An 18475-nucleotide genomic window follows, 5' to 3' on the forward strand; every position below is an offset into this window, starting at 1 on the left:
ACTGAAATCGGTCTGTAGTTGCTCACATCATCTCTATTACCACACTTATGCACAGGTGTTATGACTGATTTTTTTAAGTATGCGGGAAAAATACCTTTACTAAAACATAGATTTGCAAAGTGCACAATAAGAGGAGTTATTAAGTTATTAGCAAGTTTTAGGAATTCGGTAGAAATGTTATCCCACCCCGACGCGCTACTCGTCTTCAGGCTCATAAGTACTGCACTAACTTCTGCGATATCTGTATCAAGCAGTCCAAAAGACGAACAGTGGGTGTAGGATGTTGTAACTAGCGTAGAGGATTGTTGCTGCGTGTTATTTTGGAGAATATTTTTAGCCAAGGATTCTCCAATACTGGCAAGAAAATAATTAACACAGTTAACTGATTCGGTAGGAGAGGACTTAGTTTTCAACAGTTCGGTAGCGTTATTGTTTGAGCTATTTAAGTGTGTAAAATTTTTAATATTCTTCCAGAGAGCTCTATAATTTTTAGACTTGGCTAACTGCTCTTTTTCATAGTTCCGTTTAAGTTTTTTAATTAAGTTATTGCAAAAATTACGATACCTTTTATACACATTTTTTAAATTTTCGTCAGTTGGGTTGTGACGCACACTTTTTTGTAATTTATTTCTATGTCGAATGCAGCGCAAAATTCCTGGAGTTATCCATGGTTTAATAACGCGTTTATTTTTAGGTAGTACTATAGTTCTAGTGTTTTTGTCTAGTGAATCCTTAATTTCATTTGTTAACTTTTCAATTATTAGTTCAGGGTTATTGTAACTAAGAAGGATAGATAGATTTTTATTAGCAAGATTATGCAGTGCTTCATTAAAGTCAGTAATAGTTTTCGTTTTTGGGCACCGTCTGTCATCAATATTTGAGAAACATAAAAATACCATGAGGTGATCGGTAATAGTAGTATTTAATACGGCAATAAACGCAGAACGTTTAGATTTTTCTAATTTTAGGAGAATATGGTCTAAACAGTTGTCTTGTCGGGTTGGAAACGAATGGCCAGGAAGCAGACCATGATGAGTAATCATATTCAGGTAATTTATCCTGTTATTGCGTTCGTTAGTGTTTTCTAAGGATTTTGAAATAATATTTATATTTATGTCGCCTGTTATGGTAATATTTTTGTAAGATTTAATTTTTTCTAGATGTAAGTTTAGTGACTGAATGAAGCAGTCAGCATTGTTATTTGACGGTGAGCGATAAATACCTAAAATGAGAATGTTGTTATTTATAGTTAACTGTAAGCAGGATGCATGAGTAAGCTGGATTTCTGTTACACTGAACTTAAGTGAATTCTTTATATACATAACTACACCATCACATTGATTTAAATGAGAGGTTGATACGAAAGATGAATAATTTGTAAGTTGTGGTAAAGGTTTATCCTTATTGAGCCAGCATTCTGTTAAGATTAAAACGTTAGGCTCACTATTTAGTTGTGATATGACCACTTGTAGGTCATCGAAGTTAGAGTAGACGCTTCTGATATTTTGCGTTATTATAGTAATGTCCTGATTTTTAATACTAGTGTGATTAGGAAGGTCACAGATGTCAGATTGCACTGCTTTAGATATTTCTGCATTGTCTAGATTTGTTTGTGTTAGTGACATATTATCCATAATGTAGTTTAAGAGGACTGAATTTAATCACCATTACAAAGGATTGTATGAAAAGATACATTTGTATGTAGTAATACGAAATTCGTTTAGTAGGAAGTATATCTCTACGTTGTGTAGTAGTGAAAGTAGGTTCTATGTAGGTGTGTAATATTGTGATGAAGAGTAAATTGATTTTTGTGTTAAAGCGGGTAAGTGTGTTAAGAACATATGTGTGTGCTATAGTACACAAAAACATAAAATGAGTGTTAGTTGAACATATGTTAAGCAATGAAATTAGTAACATAATCCTATATACAAAAAATATAAGCAATTGAAATAACTTAAGTACAATTACATCTAGTCATGATTCTTGCAGTAGGCGTGAGATTTGAGCTTCATTTTTTATAGTAATTATAGCAGAGTTCTCATTCTTCCTTACATACACTTTTCCATATGATGTCCAACAAAATTTGTATGTCTTCGCCTTCACCAGTTCACGCGCAAGAAAGTAAAGACGAGCACCTTTAGGAGTAAGTTGGTCCGATACAAAAATCGGAGTATCTTCAGAGGTGCGGCAACCCAAATTTTTGGCACACAGCTTTGATTTATGTTTGACATTAAAGTTTTTACACATCTTTAGCATATCAGCTTTTAGTATGGTAGATGAGGTTTCAATAACAATAGGTGGGCTTGTGACTCCTTCTCTCTTCCCTCGAACTCTATAAATATCTACTATATCAGATTTTGTAAGACTACTACCAACAGAGTTCGACAAACAGGTCACCATTTCAATTAAGTCTTCTTTCGACTCGTTTGACTTTTTAGGCGCATTTTTTATTTCAAAATTGGCTTTTCTACCTACTCTTTGTAAGTCTTCCATTTTCTCCTCCAGTGTAAGTATATATTTTCTGTCCTCTTTAGCCTGGGATTCCAATTTTTCAATTTTATTTTTATAGTCCTCATTTTGTGCTATAAGAAAGGATATAGTTTTCTCGATATTATTATTGGACTTTTGTATGTCTTTAAAGAGACAATTTTAAGAGAAAATTCTCCTAACTCCGCGAACAATGTTACGCAATTCTTACTGCCTTGGACACAATACAGTTTACTGACCAGTTTTAACTGGTCCCACTCCACTGGGAAAATACATCCTAAGCTACCGTTATAAATAATAAACGTGAATTAAAAGTTATATTTGCAGTTGTAATTAGTTAATACGCGAATTTTCTGATTTTGATGAAATTATAACCGGTAAATTCAAAATACTATCTCGAAACAGAGTTTTTAGGGATATACCTATTTAGAATTTACGAAGAATTGTTATTACGAATTATTGTTACATAACTTAAGCTACGAGTACTTAATTACATCCTTATCAAAATTAGAGCATTCAGTTACTCGTAATCCTAGTCATACTTGATCGCACGATGGCCAGACCTTCGTCATTCTACAAAAGCTGAAAGTTCATGCACCTGTGGGAGCTCAGAGGTTTGAAGGGTCCAGACTCTCAGTTGTCTAGATCTAATTCGACGGAGGTGTGGAAGTGGCAGTGAAGTGCATTCTAAGTTTAATGGCAACCCTTCCATTGCTATCGATCTATACGACTGGTGATATTATGATTGCTCATACTGTACCTGGAATGACTCGCGCGTAAACTCACGAGTGGATCGGTATAGATTAAATAGTAATTAGTCAGTATGTGTTTAAATATTTAAACTTAAACTCTACATTAAAAGAGTCGTTAGCACCTTGCAGACTGACGTAATGACCTAATGTTGGAGTTCACCATAGCGTGTCGCGTTTTACCTACCTAAGGTAGGTTAAATAAAAAAAAAAACTAATTTATAAAATGAATTAGGTAAGTATAAGGTATATCGAATTTATTACTGTTTTTTTTATTATTTTACAAGTTAGCCCTTGACCTCAATTTCGCCTGATGGGAAGTGATGATTCAATACCTATTGGATGGAAGCAGGCTAATTTGTTAGGAGGAACGCTAAATCGATTGACGATACGTCTTTGCCGGTAGCGTGTTAACTAGCCACGGCCGAAGCCTCCCACCAGCCAGACCTGGTCCAATAAAGAAAACCTCAATTCGTCTCAAGCCTAGACGGGGATCGAACCTGTTGTAAATCCACCGCGCAAACCACTGCACCGGATGCCGTTTCTATTTGCGTAGTCATTGAATATCGCACGGTTGTTGATCACGGAGCACTTGTTCAGTGTTCAGAAGAAACGAGGGCTGCCAGGTCTGGCTGAGTATGATGGTGAACCAATCAACGTCTACACATTTACGGCAGTTGGATAGCAACAAAGACAAAATCCACTCCAATATATCTGTATGTCAATGGCACTAGAAACGATCAAACATGTTCGACAAAAGTTTGTTTTACCTTTCACGCATACACCGCTAAACCGATAGGTAAATTTTCATACCGTGGAACCTTCGACTTTGGCTTTCAAATAACACATAGGTACTTTTTTGGGTAAATCCATGGTCCAGGGGTCCTGCGGGATTTGTAAAAACAGAACCGAGTCAGCTAGTTATTATTCTCTAACCAACATAGATTACGATATACTAACATATACCTATGTACCTTTACCTATCGCGGTTCTTATTTTAATTAGTAACATAAAGTAGTCGAAGGTGCCAATGGCTATGTGGACACGTCATTTAGCACTCAATAGAAACAAACACATAGGTAGAAGTAGCTACTGACTATTTTACCTATTGTGGGATGTCTCAATGTTTATACTTTACACTTACAGCCATTGCGTACATACAGACAGCAGGTTGACGTCTCGATCAGTAAATAGATAAGTTTCTATTTAATTAAATATTTACATTTATAACATTGTACACATAAGGTCGGCCGCAACTCCTTTTGCATCCAATTCTGTTTTACAGACTTATCACGCGGGCGACATGGATTTTTCCGAAATAAAAAGTACCTACCTAGTGTATGTTCTACTGTAAGGCTCTTTTTATCTCTATACCAAAATTCATCAAAATCAGTTGTTTAATTTAATAAGTGATACACGTATGATATGTAAATTGCTTTTCCTATCAGACTTACGACTGCAGAATGTAATCTAAATTTAATTAATTAATAATAACATTGTTTGTATTGCTATAGGTAGTTATAAATTCGTGAATACCTACCAATGTCATAAAATCGTGTTTATTTAATTCCGAACACAGTGTTTGCTTTCGAATGTCGGACACAGATTACATACATCAAAACAAACCACGATCCGCCGGCCGCCGACTGGTTCCTGCGAGGAGTCCGCACTCCGACGATTCACCACCAACGCGATCGATAAAAACAATGAAAATAGACGCGACTCTATCGACACTTCACACTCCTAATGATATAATTAATTATGTGAACCACCGCATACCGTTTATACTTGCTAATAAACACGAAAAATAATAAAACATTGAAATGAATAGGATTGAAAGTAACCTATCTTGCTGACACGAATCCAATAAGATTACGGCGAACTCTTCCTTGCTTGCCGTTAATATTTAAAGCCGATGGTACTTACCAGGTGAAGGACGGTGTTGACCACCTCTCGGTTGGTTACCTGTCCGACTTCAATCAGCCCGATAAGAACTGCAAATTTCAGGCTGTCGTTCGTCGTCATCCTGACGACCTCCTCAGGTCTTTTAATGTCACTATACGGCGGTGATTTTAAGTCCGCCATGGTTTAATTGGTCACAATTCACTGATACACAATTTTAATATCCACTCGCGACGAAAAATTTCAAGAAAACATCATTACATCGGTTCACATGATAACGCACCAATGTCGCTTTCTGCCATCTTGGATATTGAGAATGTTACCAGTAGAACTGAATTTTGATGTGAATTTTGCCCACTCAATCAATAAAATTAATATCAACCGATTACTCTATTATAGGAATTTAAATTAATCGTTTATAGTATGATTTAAGAATTAAATTAAAAAGGTCATGTTTTTCAAAGTAATCAAGTTGTTTTTGTGCAAGCATAGTGAGAATAAATTTAAGAATATGTCGACCGCTTGAGTTTTTCTTATTTGATCCAGGTCTGGCTGGTAGGAGGCTTGGGCCGTGGCTAGTTACCACCCTACCGGCAAAGATGTACCGCCAAGCGATTTAGCGTTGCGGTACGATGTCGTGTAGAAACCGAAATGGGTATGGATTTTCATCCTCCTCTTAACAAGTTAGCTTACTTCCATCTTACATTGCATCATCACTTACCAATAGGTGAAATTGTAGTCAAGGGTTACCTTATAAAATGTATAAAATAAATTAAAAAAATGGTTACTCATTTATTTATAGACTTAAACCGCTTCAGTTTTTAACAGTCAAGCTCTTTCAGGGATAAGTAATACAAGTTAAAATTAAAAACACTAACATCTTCCGTATTATTTATATATTTTTTTGCATTGTGAATAATATTCAAGCTACAGAACAAAAAGTATGAAATATTAAAAAGTGAAAGAACGTGGATTTTAATGTTTGTTACTCAATCACTCGAAAACAGCTGATTGTTATTATTATTGTTGGAAGTAGGATTAAAAAAAGATTTCGATTGCAAGATGTTATTGTAATCCTTATAAATGCAAAAATAATCATAACCCGATTTATTGGCAAAACGTCAAAGTTAGCAACACTGAAGCCGTACCTACCAACTGTAGAAAAAGAACAAAACAGAAAATATTTAAAAATACTTTATTGATATAATTATATAGCATTTATGTTAAAATTTTATTAAAACAAAATTGTTTTTTACTGAATAATAATATGATTAGGTTTCATTAATAATTAATGAGTTATATAAAAAGTAAATACCCCTAACAGATTAAATAAGTCTATAGTCTGAGTATTGGCTACATTGGCATATGAAGTTTGTATCAAACCGCTTGGAACAGACACACACAGAGCAATTGGAATCGTCGAAACTTCACAGTTTTAGTCAGATTGTCAAAGAAACATGGCGGCTATTGAAGCTGAACCGATTAAAGTAAGATTTAATAAAAAATAGTGAATATAATTAGATGATTTCATTAGTTAAACGAAATAACATGCTTTGATTGTTTTACTATTGTGATTTAAATATCGTTTGCGACCATTTTGCTTTTGATTTGTGATAATTTAAGATACCATTGTAGTGGTTCCTCTGGGCGTTCTCTCCTGTAAACGAAATGTTTATAAATTCCACGACAGATATTCCAATTAACAATAGGAGCGTTATGAAGCAAACAACTAACATACTAGTGATATAAAAACAAACAAACCGAGTGATGTTGTGAATAATTTTTATATGATCATAGTGTATGGATGGTTTCGTTGATAATTTCTCTCAATTTTAGGTCGAAACCCTGATGCGTACGTTAAAACTGTCGGGCCATGTCGGCTTCGACAGCCTGCCCGATCAGCTGGTGAACAAAAGTGTCCAAAATGGATTTGTGTTCAACATTCTGTGCATTGGTGAGTGAATCATAGTTTTAATCATCTCACATACTTGTATAGCTACCTATACTCTACATCGCTTCATCTGTTTGCTTGTGAAAGTTTGCATAGAAGATAATACATACAGTACATTCTCAACCATAGTCATTAGTTTGATCAGTAATATTGTAATTGATGTATCAACTTATTAAATTCAAATAATGTAGAGCTGATAAAGTTGAGGAAAAATATTTACTGTTCAGGAAAATATTATATTCAATACTCATTGTAGGTACATGGTATTTTTGATTTTTAACATTAATAGTAAATACTACATAATATAAACTACTTGATTAGATCTAATAAACTTGATAGAAACGCTGAGCTAATTTACAATCAGAGTATGCCCAGCTCCATAACTTGTCATCAATCAAGTCGTGAGCCTATTCATGTAACACAGCATAAATCTGTACATAGAACTGGCTTTTGCCTGAGGCTTTGCCTGCGCTAAATTGGAGGTATGGTTTAGACAACAGAAGAAAACTCTAACAGAATATTATTTTAATATGCTACTGTAGAGGCTATCTTGAAAACTGCAAAGAGTCCCCCTCTAAGGATTTGGGGGTGGGTTTAAAAATAAAATGATGCATGGTTTTTATTTAGTCACAAATAGTCTGCATACTAATTTTTATTAGCTTTCTACCTTGAAAAATGAGAAATGCTCCATACAAACTTCAACCCCCTGTTTTAGGACCGTAGGTAGCCTATGTCACTCTCCATACTTTTAACTATCTACACTTAAAAAATCACGTCAATATGTTGCACCGTTTTGCCAGGAAATATGGACAAACAGACAGACACAGACACTTTCACATTTATAATATTATATGGATAGTGTATTGTTTGTACACTTTCAGAAAGTATTGTCTGCTTGCTGCTATTTAACAAATCATTAATATTTGTGCAGGAGAGACTGGTTTGGGCAAATCCACCCTGATGGATTCTCTGTTCAACACCAACTTTGAGTCGGTGCCGAGTCCACACAACTTGCCCACTGTCAAGTTGAAAGCCCACACTTATGAGCTACAGGAGAGCAATGTGAGACTCAAGGTAATTTTGTAATTTTACTCTGTATTCGCTTTTATATATCACAAGAACATGCAGTTTAACCAAGCATAGTCAACTATGATAGCCTATGACAAAACATGGCATTGACATTGTTAAAGAATGTTCAAAATTGGTTCAGTAGATCTAGAGATTACCCTGTTCAACGTCATAAACTTTACCACTTTATAATATTAGTATTTTATATTATGGATCAATGTCTGGAGTGCATCAATACTTAATATACAGACTAAATCTGTATAATAATTTTTTGGTACAAATACAGGAAGTTTGTACTTTTTCCTAATTAGTTCATATGTGAATAGTGAAGTAGACATACATATTTCAACCACAAATACTGGGATATATTTTTTTTTTAAATATTGTTACAACCCTAAGCGTCACCAGTAGGCCTAAGATGTATCAACAACATTTTATCTCATGAGGGGAAAAAATATATTGTCAACCAATAGCAGTGGACTCAAAAATATGACTGGGAGAGCAAATTTTCAATGTGCTATTAGCCAGAATGTCTTTTTTCTTCACAAGATAGTGGTGTTGAAGTACTAAAAAAAGATCAGAGATTACTGCAAAATCTGTATTGTCAAAAGTAGGTGAACATTTCCTATTGTTGTAGCTCACAATCTGTGACACTGTGGGGTACGGAGACCAGGTGAACAAGGAGGACAGTTTCAAGGCTGTGGTGGACTACATTGATGCTCAGTTTGAGGCGTACCTACAGGAGGAGCTGAAGATCAAGCGCTCCCTGCCCGCTTACCACGATAGTCGTCTGCACGTGTGTCTGTACTTCATATGTCCCACTGGTGAGTAGTGAGTCCAAATTGATAACTAGTAGGTTATCAAAAAATTAAGTCTGTTTTTGAGTGTGACTCTACCACCGGATCTGAAAGCAAATCCTACTGAAAAACTCAAGGAACTCAATTTACAGTGTTGCAGTTCATAATTATCATTCTGTCGTGAATACTGAATAAATAAAGTAAAGCTGATTGCTTCCATAAGTCTTTGTCATTATGAAAGGTTTTTGTGTTAGATTTATAGCATTTGAAGTATTTAAATTTTGTTTTCCAAATGGGGCCTGGAAATATGTATTGATGATTTATAAGTCTATTTGAATATAGAATTTCAGAATTGGTATACTGTCACTGGGCAATCAGCAATGCTAAATAAAATTGGGCAAGTGTTTATTGCTGCATAACAAGGTTGCCTGGAAGAAATCGCTACATAGCGTATAGCGTAAGGCCGTGTTAATTTATTAATTATACAAAAAAATTAAATCTGCATTAAAAGAATCATCATCATCATTAAGTAAATGAGTCAAATAGAAAACTATTAAAAATTATAAATACAATCGGCTATTTGCATTCTTCTTTCATAAAAAATACATAATTATAACTAAATGTGTTTGCCAGTGTTACAACTGTATCTCTACCATAATGCTAGTAGAGGTAATTGGAACAGCTAAAATGACACTATGACACAGTAGGGCGCCATGTTCACTTTCTAGTGCAGTGGGTCAGTGACTTGGGGTCTCATGGTACTTCAATACATTGATTGTCCTTGACACCCGATTACCGTGACGTATTCAGATCGCGCGCGGGCCACATACGATGACCATAACGTTTTATATGTAAGGCTACCTTTACAATGTTAGAAGGGCTTATAATGTATATCCAAACAAGGATTTGAGTTTATAATAGTCTCTCTTATTATTTCTTGCAAAATATTGGCTTGATTAATTCGCACGGAAATATAGAATATAACATTACATATAGTCATATATTAAAAAAACTATCCTAAATCTACATTTTGCCGCGGAACAGTCAAGCATATGTTATAAAATAAACCAACTTTAGCTGAATTTCAAAACTGTATGAACTATCTAACGCCGCGCGATTTCACCCGCGTAGTTTCCGTTCCCGTAAGAATACAGGAATAATATATAGCCTATAGCCCTCCTCGATAAATGGACTGTCTAACACTAAAATAAATTTTCAACTCGGTACAGTAGTTCCTGAGATTAGCGCGTTCAAGCAAACAAACAAAAAAACAAACTCTTCAACTTTATAATATTAGTGTAGATTTAAATCTTTTTATCAATGCAGAATAAATCGCAGCATGTGGGCAGATGCGTGTGTAGGCACCCTTAGAGAGTGTAAATAACGGTTCATAAGACTTACTTTACATTTGTGACGCTACTTGCGCGATATGGACTGCCTGTTTACTTGTACACTAATTAAATTAATTTTAAATATAAGATTGAGTTTGCCTATTCTCGATGTTCTAGCTGGAAACCTGCATACCTGAGAATATTCTTAATTCTGTATGGCAGACTTCACAGTCCACCAATCCAAAGTGAACCAAATGTACCTACCGATATTTGGCTCACTATTCAGCAAGTCTCTTGAAGCAAAATTACTAGGTTATGGGTTCTTAGGAAATTACAGGCTCAATCGCGTATAGGTTGAATGGACATTGTAGGACTTGCATGTCCTGTAAAGTATTGAAAATGATAGATTAATGTTTACTGTTTTGATATTTGATACGGATGTATGCTTCAATGGGCAACAACAGAGTGCAGTACTTCATTAAACACGCATTATTTACTGATTTGTTTATAGAACATTCATTCAACTAATGATGAACATCTACTAATGTACATGAAACAGAAATGTTATTCATTACTCTATACTTTACAATTCTACTCTTAATTTATAGGTGAGCACGTCCCTGATAATCTTTCGTACGTAACAAATGATACTACGTGATTAATTTACCAAAGATTAATTTTACATAAATTCTGTTTAATCAAATAAAAAATCAGACTTTTCGTTATTGACCAGTTTTCGCACCATGGCTAGAGATCCTGTCGAATCCATGGAATGCTAAGATTTTCGCCTCTAAAAAATTTGTCTGACGTCAATATTCTGAAAAACTCCTTGAATAAATGCCTTGCTATCCTAAAATTGTACAACCTAAAAGTTCCGTACATAACAGGAAAGTGTATTTGTTCCAGGGCACGGGCTGAAGTCCATCGACCTGGTGTGCATGAAGAAGCTGGACACGAAGGTCAACATCATCCCCATCATAGCTAAGGCCGACACCATCTCCAAGACCGAGCTGCAGAAGTTCAAGGTGAGCTGCCAAACTAAAAATGCTATAACAATATTAGCTCTGATTTCAATTTTTATAATTACTTTTCGACATCAAATTAATTATAGCTATAGTTCAAGTTTTTAAAAGTGCCACTTGTATCAATTAAGAAAACTGTTGTAGGATGTCAAAAACTGGCCATGTTTTAACTCTTCACTCTGCCTTGTGAGTACATATTTTTTATGCATTAGAAAGAAGGACTTTTAGTTACATAGGTCATTGAAGTAACTGCTGTAAATCGTTATGGCATGTAGAAAAATCTTCTTTAATTTTGTGTGTCACTAAAAAGTGTCGATTCCCTCAGTCGAAGATAATGCACGAGCTGCAAGCGAACGGCGTGGAGATCTATCAGTTCCCGGTGGACGACGAGTCGGTGTCGGAGGTGAACGGCAGCATGAACAGCCACATCCCCTTCGCGGTGGTGGGCAGCACCGACTTCGTGAAGATCGGCAACAAGACGGTGCGCGCGCGCCAGTACCCCTGGGGCACCGTGCAGGGTGAGTTCGCAGAGTGTTGCTCAAACTCTTCTAGGTCGACCGATGACTTCAAAGGGTTGCTTGCGGGGAGCTACTGGATGATCCGTTAGTTAAGACAAAGAAGGACATAAATTTGAAAGCATTGTAAATTGAATTTTCAGTGGAGAACGAGTCCCACTGCGACTTCGTGAAGCTGCGCGAGATGCTGATCCGCACCAACATGGAGGACATGCGCGAGAAGACGCACGCGCGCCACTACGAGCTGTACCGGCGCCGCCGCCTCGCGCAGATGGGCTTCTCCGACGTGGACGCCGACAACAAGCCGGTGAGCTCAGACAATGTACCTATGGACCTGTACCACTGCCACTTCGTGAAGCTGCGCGAGATGCTGATCCGCACCAACATGGAGGACATGCGCGAGAAGACGCGTAGACACCGTCACGCTGCCAGTCGATTTAGCGATTTTGTTTTGTGTTGTAGTAATTGATAATTTTTTGCGTTGTAATTATTGTTTATCATAAATAGTCTAGTGTGGGAATGCAGAACATGCCGGATAGGGAAGGTGAGTGTTTATCCCTTAAACCTACTCCCAAGGTCACAAGTTCTTGGACACGCTCGAGGTGTTTCCTCTACCACAAAATGATGGTACAGTCACTGTCGCTGCTACCCGTCACGTCACAATTGGCTGTTTTAGGGAGCTCTTATGTAGGAAACGATATGTATAATATATAAAATATTTTTTTTATTACACAGCAGCAGAAGCTACGAAGAAATCTTTATGAACACTGGCAACTATTAATCAACTATTTAAATAACATTTATTCATAAACTTTTAAACACTTAAACAAGCGATTTAGCGTTCCGGTAAGATGTCGTGTAGAAACCGAAAAGGGGTGTGGATTTTCATCCTAATCCTAACAGCTAGTTAGCTTCTGCATCATCACTTACCATCAGGTGAGATTGTAGTCAAGGACTAATTTGTAAATAAAATAAAAAAAAATGCAACGCCGTGGTTGTCCCGCAGGTGTCGTTCCAGCAGACGTTCGAGCAGAAGCGCAGCGCGCACCTGCTGCAGCTGCAGCAGAAGGAGGACGAGATGAAGCAGATGTTCGTGCAGCGCGTCAAGGAGAAGGAGGCCGAGCTCAAGGAGGCGGAGAAGGAGGTACTACACTCACTTACACATTCACTCACACGGCAACGGCAAATTATAGCGAAATGTTCATCAACAAAAACAATTAAAAATCAATGTACAAAACGCATGTCATTTCATACTTAAATTCGGTTTCGCCCGCGTGGTTCCCGTTCCCGTAGGAATGCGGGGATAATAAGCCTATAACACTCGGGGATAGTGTAGCTTGCCAACAGTAAGAGATTTTTTCAAATTGGTTCAGTAGTTCTGTTCAATACAAACAAACAAACAATCAAATTCCTTTCCTCTATAACGTTTTGTTTATATTACTTTCGTATAAAAGGTTCTTCAAAGGATATTAACAATATCTAATTGTTCTAAGCTTTTTAATTAAATTATTGTCATTATTTAGGACCAAGTTAATTAATAAATTTTATTATTGATATTTCTACCCAAATTTTTTGTAGATAAACATTCCACTTTGAGTTTTACTTTAGTCGCTTCGTACAGTGTGTCTAGTACGAGGTTTTGTATCAACTCGTTTTGAGTAAAAGTAAACTTGAATTTATATCAAAAGAAATCATGTGCCTAGTGGGAGTTTCCAATATTTTCATAGTTACTCACTTAAACGTAAACGCGACTTTATATGGAATTGAAACAGTTGTGCAGTGGTGCCACTAGATGGCGCTGTTTCAATTCCTTAGAAATTCTCGTTTACGTTAACGCGATCGTCACAGTATCAAACTGCCACTAGGCCCTCAGTGCCAGCTCTCGATTCTATATAACTCCAAGTTTACTTTTACGCGATTGAATAGGTATAAACTTGCTGTTGACGCTCATGTTTGGTACAAATAACTTGGATGCTTTCCATTACATTACTATTTATTTTGATTTTTAGCCGTATTTTGACTGACTTGACGGATTACTGGTTACTTGCTTCCTGCACCGATTTTAGAGCATACGAGTTCGGAACTTTAGAGTTTAGAAAAGATTTCGAGTTTTGAAATTTTTTTTTTTAAATTTTTAAAATTCTATAAATATATGGGTCAGATGTTTCGCCAAGTCTTTAAACTATGGTCCACGAATGAAAAAAATAACCTGGTTTGAATATTTTTTATTAGGTACAGACAGACAACTCGATTTTCCTAATTTTATTCAATATACAGCCATTTATTTAGTATAATATATAATTAAATAATAGTTATAACTTCAGGAATAATTAATAAGTAGTACTACTATGACGACATTAGTTTTTAATAGTTCATCAATTTGTTTCTCTTCCAGTTGCACGCAAAATTCGAGAAGCTGAAGAAGGACCACACAGAAGAGAAAAAGCGTCTAGAAGATCTGCGCAAGAAGATAGAGGACGACACCATAGAGTTCAACCGGCGCAAGCAGCAGACGGCGCAGGGCCACCATACGCTCACGCTGGGCAAGAGCAAGAAGAAGTAACCGCCCTACCGACGGGTCACCGCCCTACCGACGGGTGACCGAACTACCGACACAGCTCTGAGCGGGAGATTACACTGTAAAAATTGTAGTTACACTCCATTTTGTATGCGAAAAATTTTAAGCTAAATCACACTGCAGGCCACGACGCGTGTGTTAAATTGAATTAAGCTATGAAGTGGACTATTCATTTTGAAACTTTGCCATTTGTCACCAACGTAGTTTGACTCTAAATAAGAGAAGGAATTTAACTATAAAATGTTTACTATTATGAATTGAATCTATATTTACAATACAAAATCAGGTTAGTTAGGTTGGATTGAAATGATATCTCAAGAACTTTCATTGTATTTCCTGAAGACGAAGTTCCCCACTTTAATATAGTTGGATATTCAACTATGGTATCTCTTGACATGTATTTCCTATTATAGCTTGATTAGATTTAACACATGTGATGTGCTGTGTGTGATAGAGATGTTCCAGCTTAAATAGTCGTCAATGTCACATCGTTTGCTTAAGACATGACAAATACCATTGCGTTAATAAAGAGGTATTCTGTAAAGTGTTACATTTACCTGTCAAAGTAGTGGTTACTTCGCTTACTATGGAAATCTACAATTTACAAAATTATTCTAATAAAGTGTGGTTTTATATAATAAAAATGATACATAAACTTCTGCCGCAGTATGTTGGTTCGAGTCTGTAGGTCGAAGCTATGAAATAATTATTATAACAAAACAAAATAAAACATCATATCAGTACCAAATTATTGTTTGTCTACTTGCATTTTGCAGAATACCTCTTTATACAAAAACAAAATATTTGTAAACAAATATAAAATGAATGAATATGAAATTATTGATTATTATAAAAAAAAACTTGTTCAGCTGTAACATATTTTCCCAAAAGTCTGATTTTGTTCATAGGATTTATTGAATTGGATGTTTGGGTGAGTTCATGAATTTGCTTGATGATTCGTTTGACAGTGGATCGAATCTGAAGCCGTACCGCGTTGTTACTGAGAGACATACTATAAATGTAGTGCTTATATTGAAATTATACTATTATGTGCTTGTGTTTAAAAAGAACATTCACTTTGTAGGAAAAAATTAAAATGACTTACATAAGTTAATTGGCATACAATAAAAATGTCTGTAGGAAATTTCTAAATATCTACAATGCATTGCATAGAAGAAATATCATAATTCCTATCTCTGTTTTTGTATATTTGTGGTAAGAAATTCCACTTTTTTGTATTAAAATGCTTGCCTTATTAGGCACTAAAAGTAAGTGAATATTAATACACTGCCATGAAAGTATAAGGAACTCAATGTTCTTAACTAATCAGTAATACTGTACATTTTGTACTATTTATTTTTATTCTACAAAAATCTGTCTCAGACCTTAGACACTATACCTGGTTGCATGCGGCCAAAGCGAAGCATTCCATAGGCAACATTATTCACATTACCAATTCTTACAAAGTGAATGGCCTCTTTAAAGATTTAAATATTTGTGTTAATAAAGTTTAATAAAATACTAATGCAATTTACCATAACACCAATATTTTATAATAATATAATCAATCAAATTGTAACCACCTTTGTAGCGCCTCCGCAAATTAGAGCCTCGATTGGCTGATGGTTAAGTCAACAATATTCATAGTCTTCTTGAAACTTCTCTGAACGATCGACTGATTGTTTTATTATCCTTTTAAGGCATCAACTCGGTGCTAAGGATAAGTATAAGTTGATATTTTTTCGGGTAGGTAGAAAAAAAGGGCAAAAAAAGGTTTCGCTATACGGATCTCTTTAGGTAGTTCCTCCCACGAGAGGATGATCCTGAGAATGTACTTCGTCCTGAACGAAATGAGGAATTCAACAGGAAAATTTAAAATCTAATAAGAAGAATAATAACAAGAAAAATTGTTTATTTGGTATGATAATGGTTTTTGCGTTTGAGTGTTGAGGTCGGCTCGTACTCTAACTTGCGGAGGAGAGGTTCTGGAGTCTGTAGACTTCGTTTTAGTTGCTAGTTGTGCACTTAGCCATACGTAAGTTATTTAAAACATTTTATACCAAAATTTATTTATGTATTAACCCTGTAGGTTTAATTAATAAATCGTTTATTTATAAGTATTTCCTCTTAAGAGTACTATTAAGGCAATAAAAATTACAATAAATCGAATTAGATGATTCGCTACATAATACTATACGCCGTAGACTTGTTTAACAAATCACGATTAAGGATTTTTTCATGCTAAAAATTATTTCTGTAATTCAGCGGCATTTCCATTACCAAAGAATAAATTATTATTATCAGATTTATTAGCTTTGATCCATTTTCAAAAGTATATCGATTCCTGCCAACAGAAAACTATCTCGAATTACAGACAACTCGATTAATTGTAATTTAACAAATGCCTTTTATAGATATTTTTATGTAAAATTAAACTAAAAATCGATTCGAAAGTATTAAATAATGTGAAAACGATGAAATGTTTTCACTGAAACGGATCATATAAATGAAACATGGTAGTTATGTTTGAATAGTTTATTGAGCATTCACTTTGCTTTACATACGACCTGCCGTCGGCGGTCAGTGTTGACTAGATAGAGATTAATTCTGTAATCATTAGAGATTTTACAAAAACTACGGTCATTTCAAATACAATCGAACCTTGATAAAAACAGTCGCGAAAACTATTATACCTCTTATATCGAGGTTCGACTGTATGATATTTTGTAACGTAAAAACTCGCTTACCAGACAGCGAAAAATGTCTAAATTATAAAAGTAAAAGCTAATAATATTATCTAACAGTTTAAGGCTAAAATCGTTTTAGCAATTCTAAAACATTTAGGCGGCGCACAAACGTTGACATTTCGTTTATAGTTATTTGGGCAACGTGAAGAAGTGCTTAAATCGTTGTAGAAGTGATTGCTTTTATGCTAAGTCAATCTATTCTGAGGAATCCTTTTATCCTCGTATAGATGTAGTGGTAAGATGACTTATTTTAGTTGTAGTGTGAAAGTATTGAGATGTCAGGTAACAATAATAGAGCCTCAATAGCTCAACTCATCTCATCGGACTATCACCGAGGGTTGGTGGTTCCGCCCCGTTGGAATATTGTCGTACCCTCTCCTAATACAGTCTTTTTCGACTAATGGGAATATTGGCTATATTTAGAAGATATGGCAAATATTCTTTTTTTTCTTTAAATGGAATTTCCAAAATCATTTTATTTCAATGAGATAAAAAAGTTATTATGAAGAGAAGGGCGTTCCGAGTCTGTATTCTTTAAAGTTGGCGTTCTTATTGTAGGTCGAATGTATCTACGTTTGTGCGCCGCCTTATGGCCTAGTAATGCTTAAAACTTAACGTTTTAACGATTCTTATCAAATCATTTGATTTAAAATAATGAAAAAAATAGAAACATTTTAAATATACAGAGTTGTGTATATTATAAACAATTGCGCTCTCTATTTCGAAGTTGTAGCAATGAAAATAATTTATTTACACAGAGAGTGCAAGCGTGTAAAGTATCCTTGCATTTATTAATAATCCATTCCTTTCGGTTCTATCATTTATACTTTCTAGTATTTTAATTATTTTGTATAATTTTATAGGTATTCAAATAAATTAAAAATAATAACGAATTGTTTTATTTAATTTACAACCCATCATTATAATTATGCGCCAAACTTCAAATCCGTTTTGAACATGAGGCTTCTTTGTGCTGTGTGCCAAAACATATCCCAGCGTTATTATATTATAACAGCAGTTTAGTCCGTTGCAACTTCAGAGCGGACTAGAGGTTTGGCACTTATACCATATTTGAATAACCTTAAAAAATATAAATGTGCTTTGAAAGTGTCAATCAAGTTATAATTTAAGGTACTTTCATAATGAACCAAGAATAGTAAAATCAAATTATTCGAGATAGGTAATGGGCTCAAAAACATAACACAATTGTTGACTTCTTTAAAAAGGATGTTACGTCGCAAATCTCGCGCTGTCATGCGTACGTTGCGGCGTAGTAACTAATTCGCTAACTAGATGGCGTAAAAGTTACAAGAAAAAGTATAATCGTC

At 35.2% G+C, this 18475-nt stretch overlaps 2 protein-coding genes across 7 annotated transcripts in view; one reads left to right on the plus strand and one right to left on the minus strand.

Moving 5' to 3' along the window:
- Nucleotides 1-5460, minus strand: part of LOC112048480 (neurobeachin) — a 542152-nt gene extending 536692 nt beyond the window's left edge. For all 6 annotated transcript variants that reach the window (XM_052888748.1, XM_052888746.1, XM_052888747.1 and 3 more), the window contains exon 1: nt 5163-5460. In XM_052888748.1, the coding sequence (XP_052744708.1) occupies nt 5163-5321 (159 nt within the window). In that variant the 5' untranslated portion in view covers nt 5322-5460. The remainder of the gene's footprint in view (nt 1-5162) is intronic.
- Nucleotides 5461-6493: 1033 nt separating this feature from the next.
- Nucleotides 6494-18034, plus strand: LOC112053704 (septin-2). Its single transcript, XM_024093209.2, has 9 exons — nt 6494-6625; nt 6975-7092; nt 8021-8163; nt 8795-8981; nt 11192-11310; nt 11633-11825; nt 11966-12129; nt 12829-12966; nt 14218-18034. The coding sequence occupies exons 1-9, from the start codon at nt 6596-6598 to the stop codon at nt 14383-14385; spliced, it is 1260 nt and encodes a 419-aa protein (XP_023948977.1). The 5' UTR covers nt 6494-6595; the 3' UTR covers nt 14386-18034.
- The last annotated feature ends 441 nt before the right edge of the window (nt 18035-18475 follow it).

Source organism: Bicyclus anynana, chromosome 23 (assembly GCF_947172395.1).
Source record: "Bicyclus anynana chromosome 23, ilBicAnyn1.1, whole genome shotgun sequence".
Classification (NCBI taxonomy): domain Eukaryota; kingdom Metazoa; phylum Arthropoda; class Insecta; order Lepidoptera; family Nymphalidae; genus Bicyclus; species Bicyclus anynana.

Excerpts from the sequence above, each read along its gene's own strand:
- LOC112053704 (XM_024093209.2), top strand. The coding sequence starts at position 6,596 with ATGGCGGCTATTGAAGCTGAACCGATTAAA. Across the intron at positions 11,826-11,965 it reads CCCCTGGGGCACCGTGCAGG|TGGAGAACGAGTCCCACTGC; the intron begins GTGAGTTCGCAG and ends TTGAATTTTCAG. Across the intron at positions 12,130-12,828 it reads TGGACGCCGACAACAAGCCG|GTGTCGTTCCAGCAGACGTT; the intron begins GTGAGCTCAGAC and ends GTTGTCCCGCAG.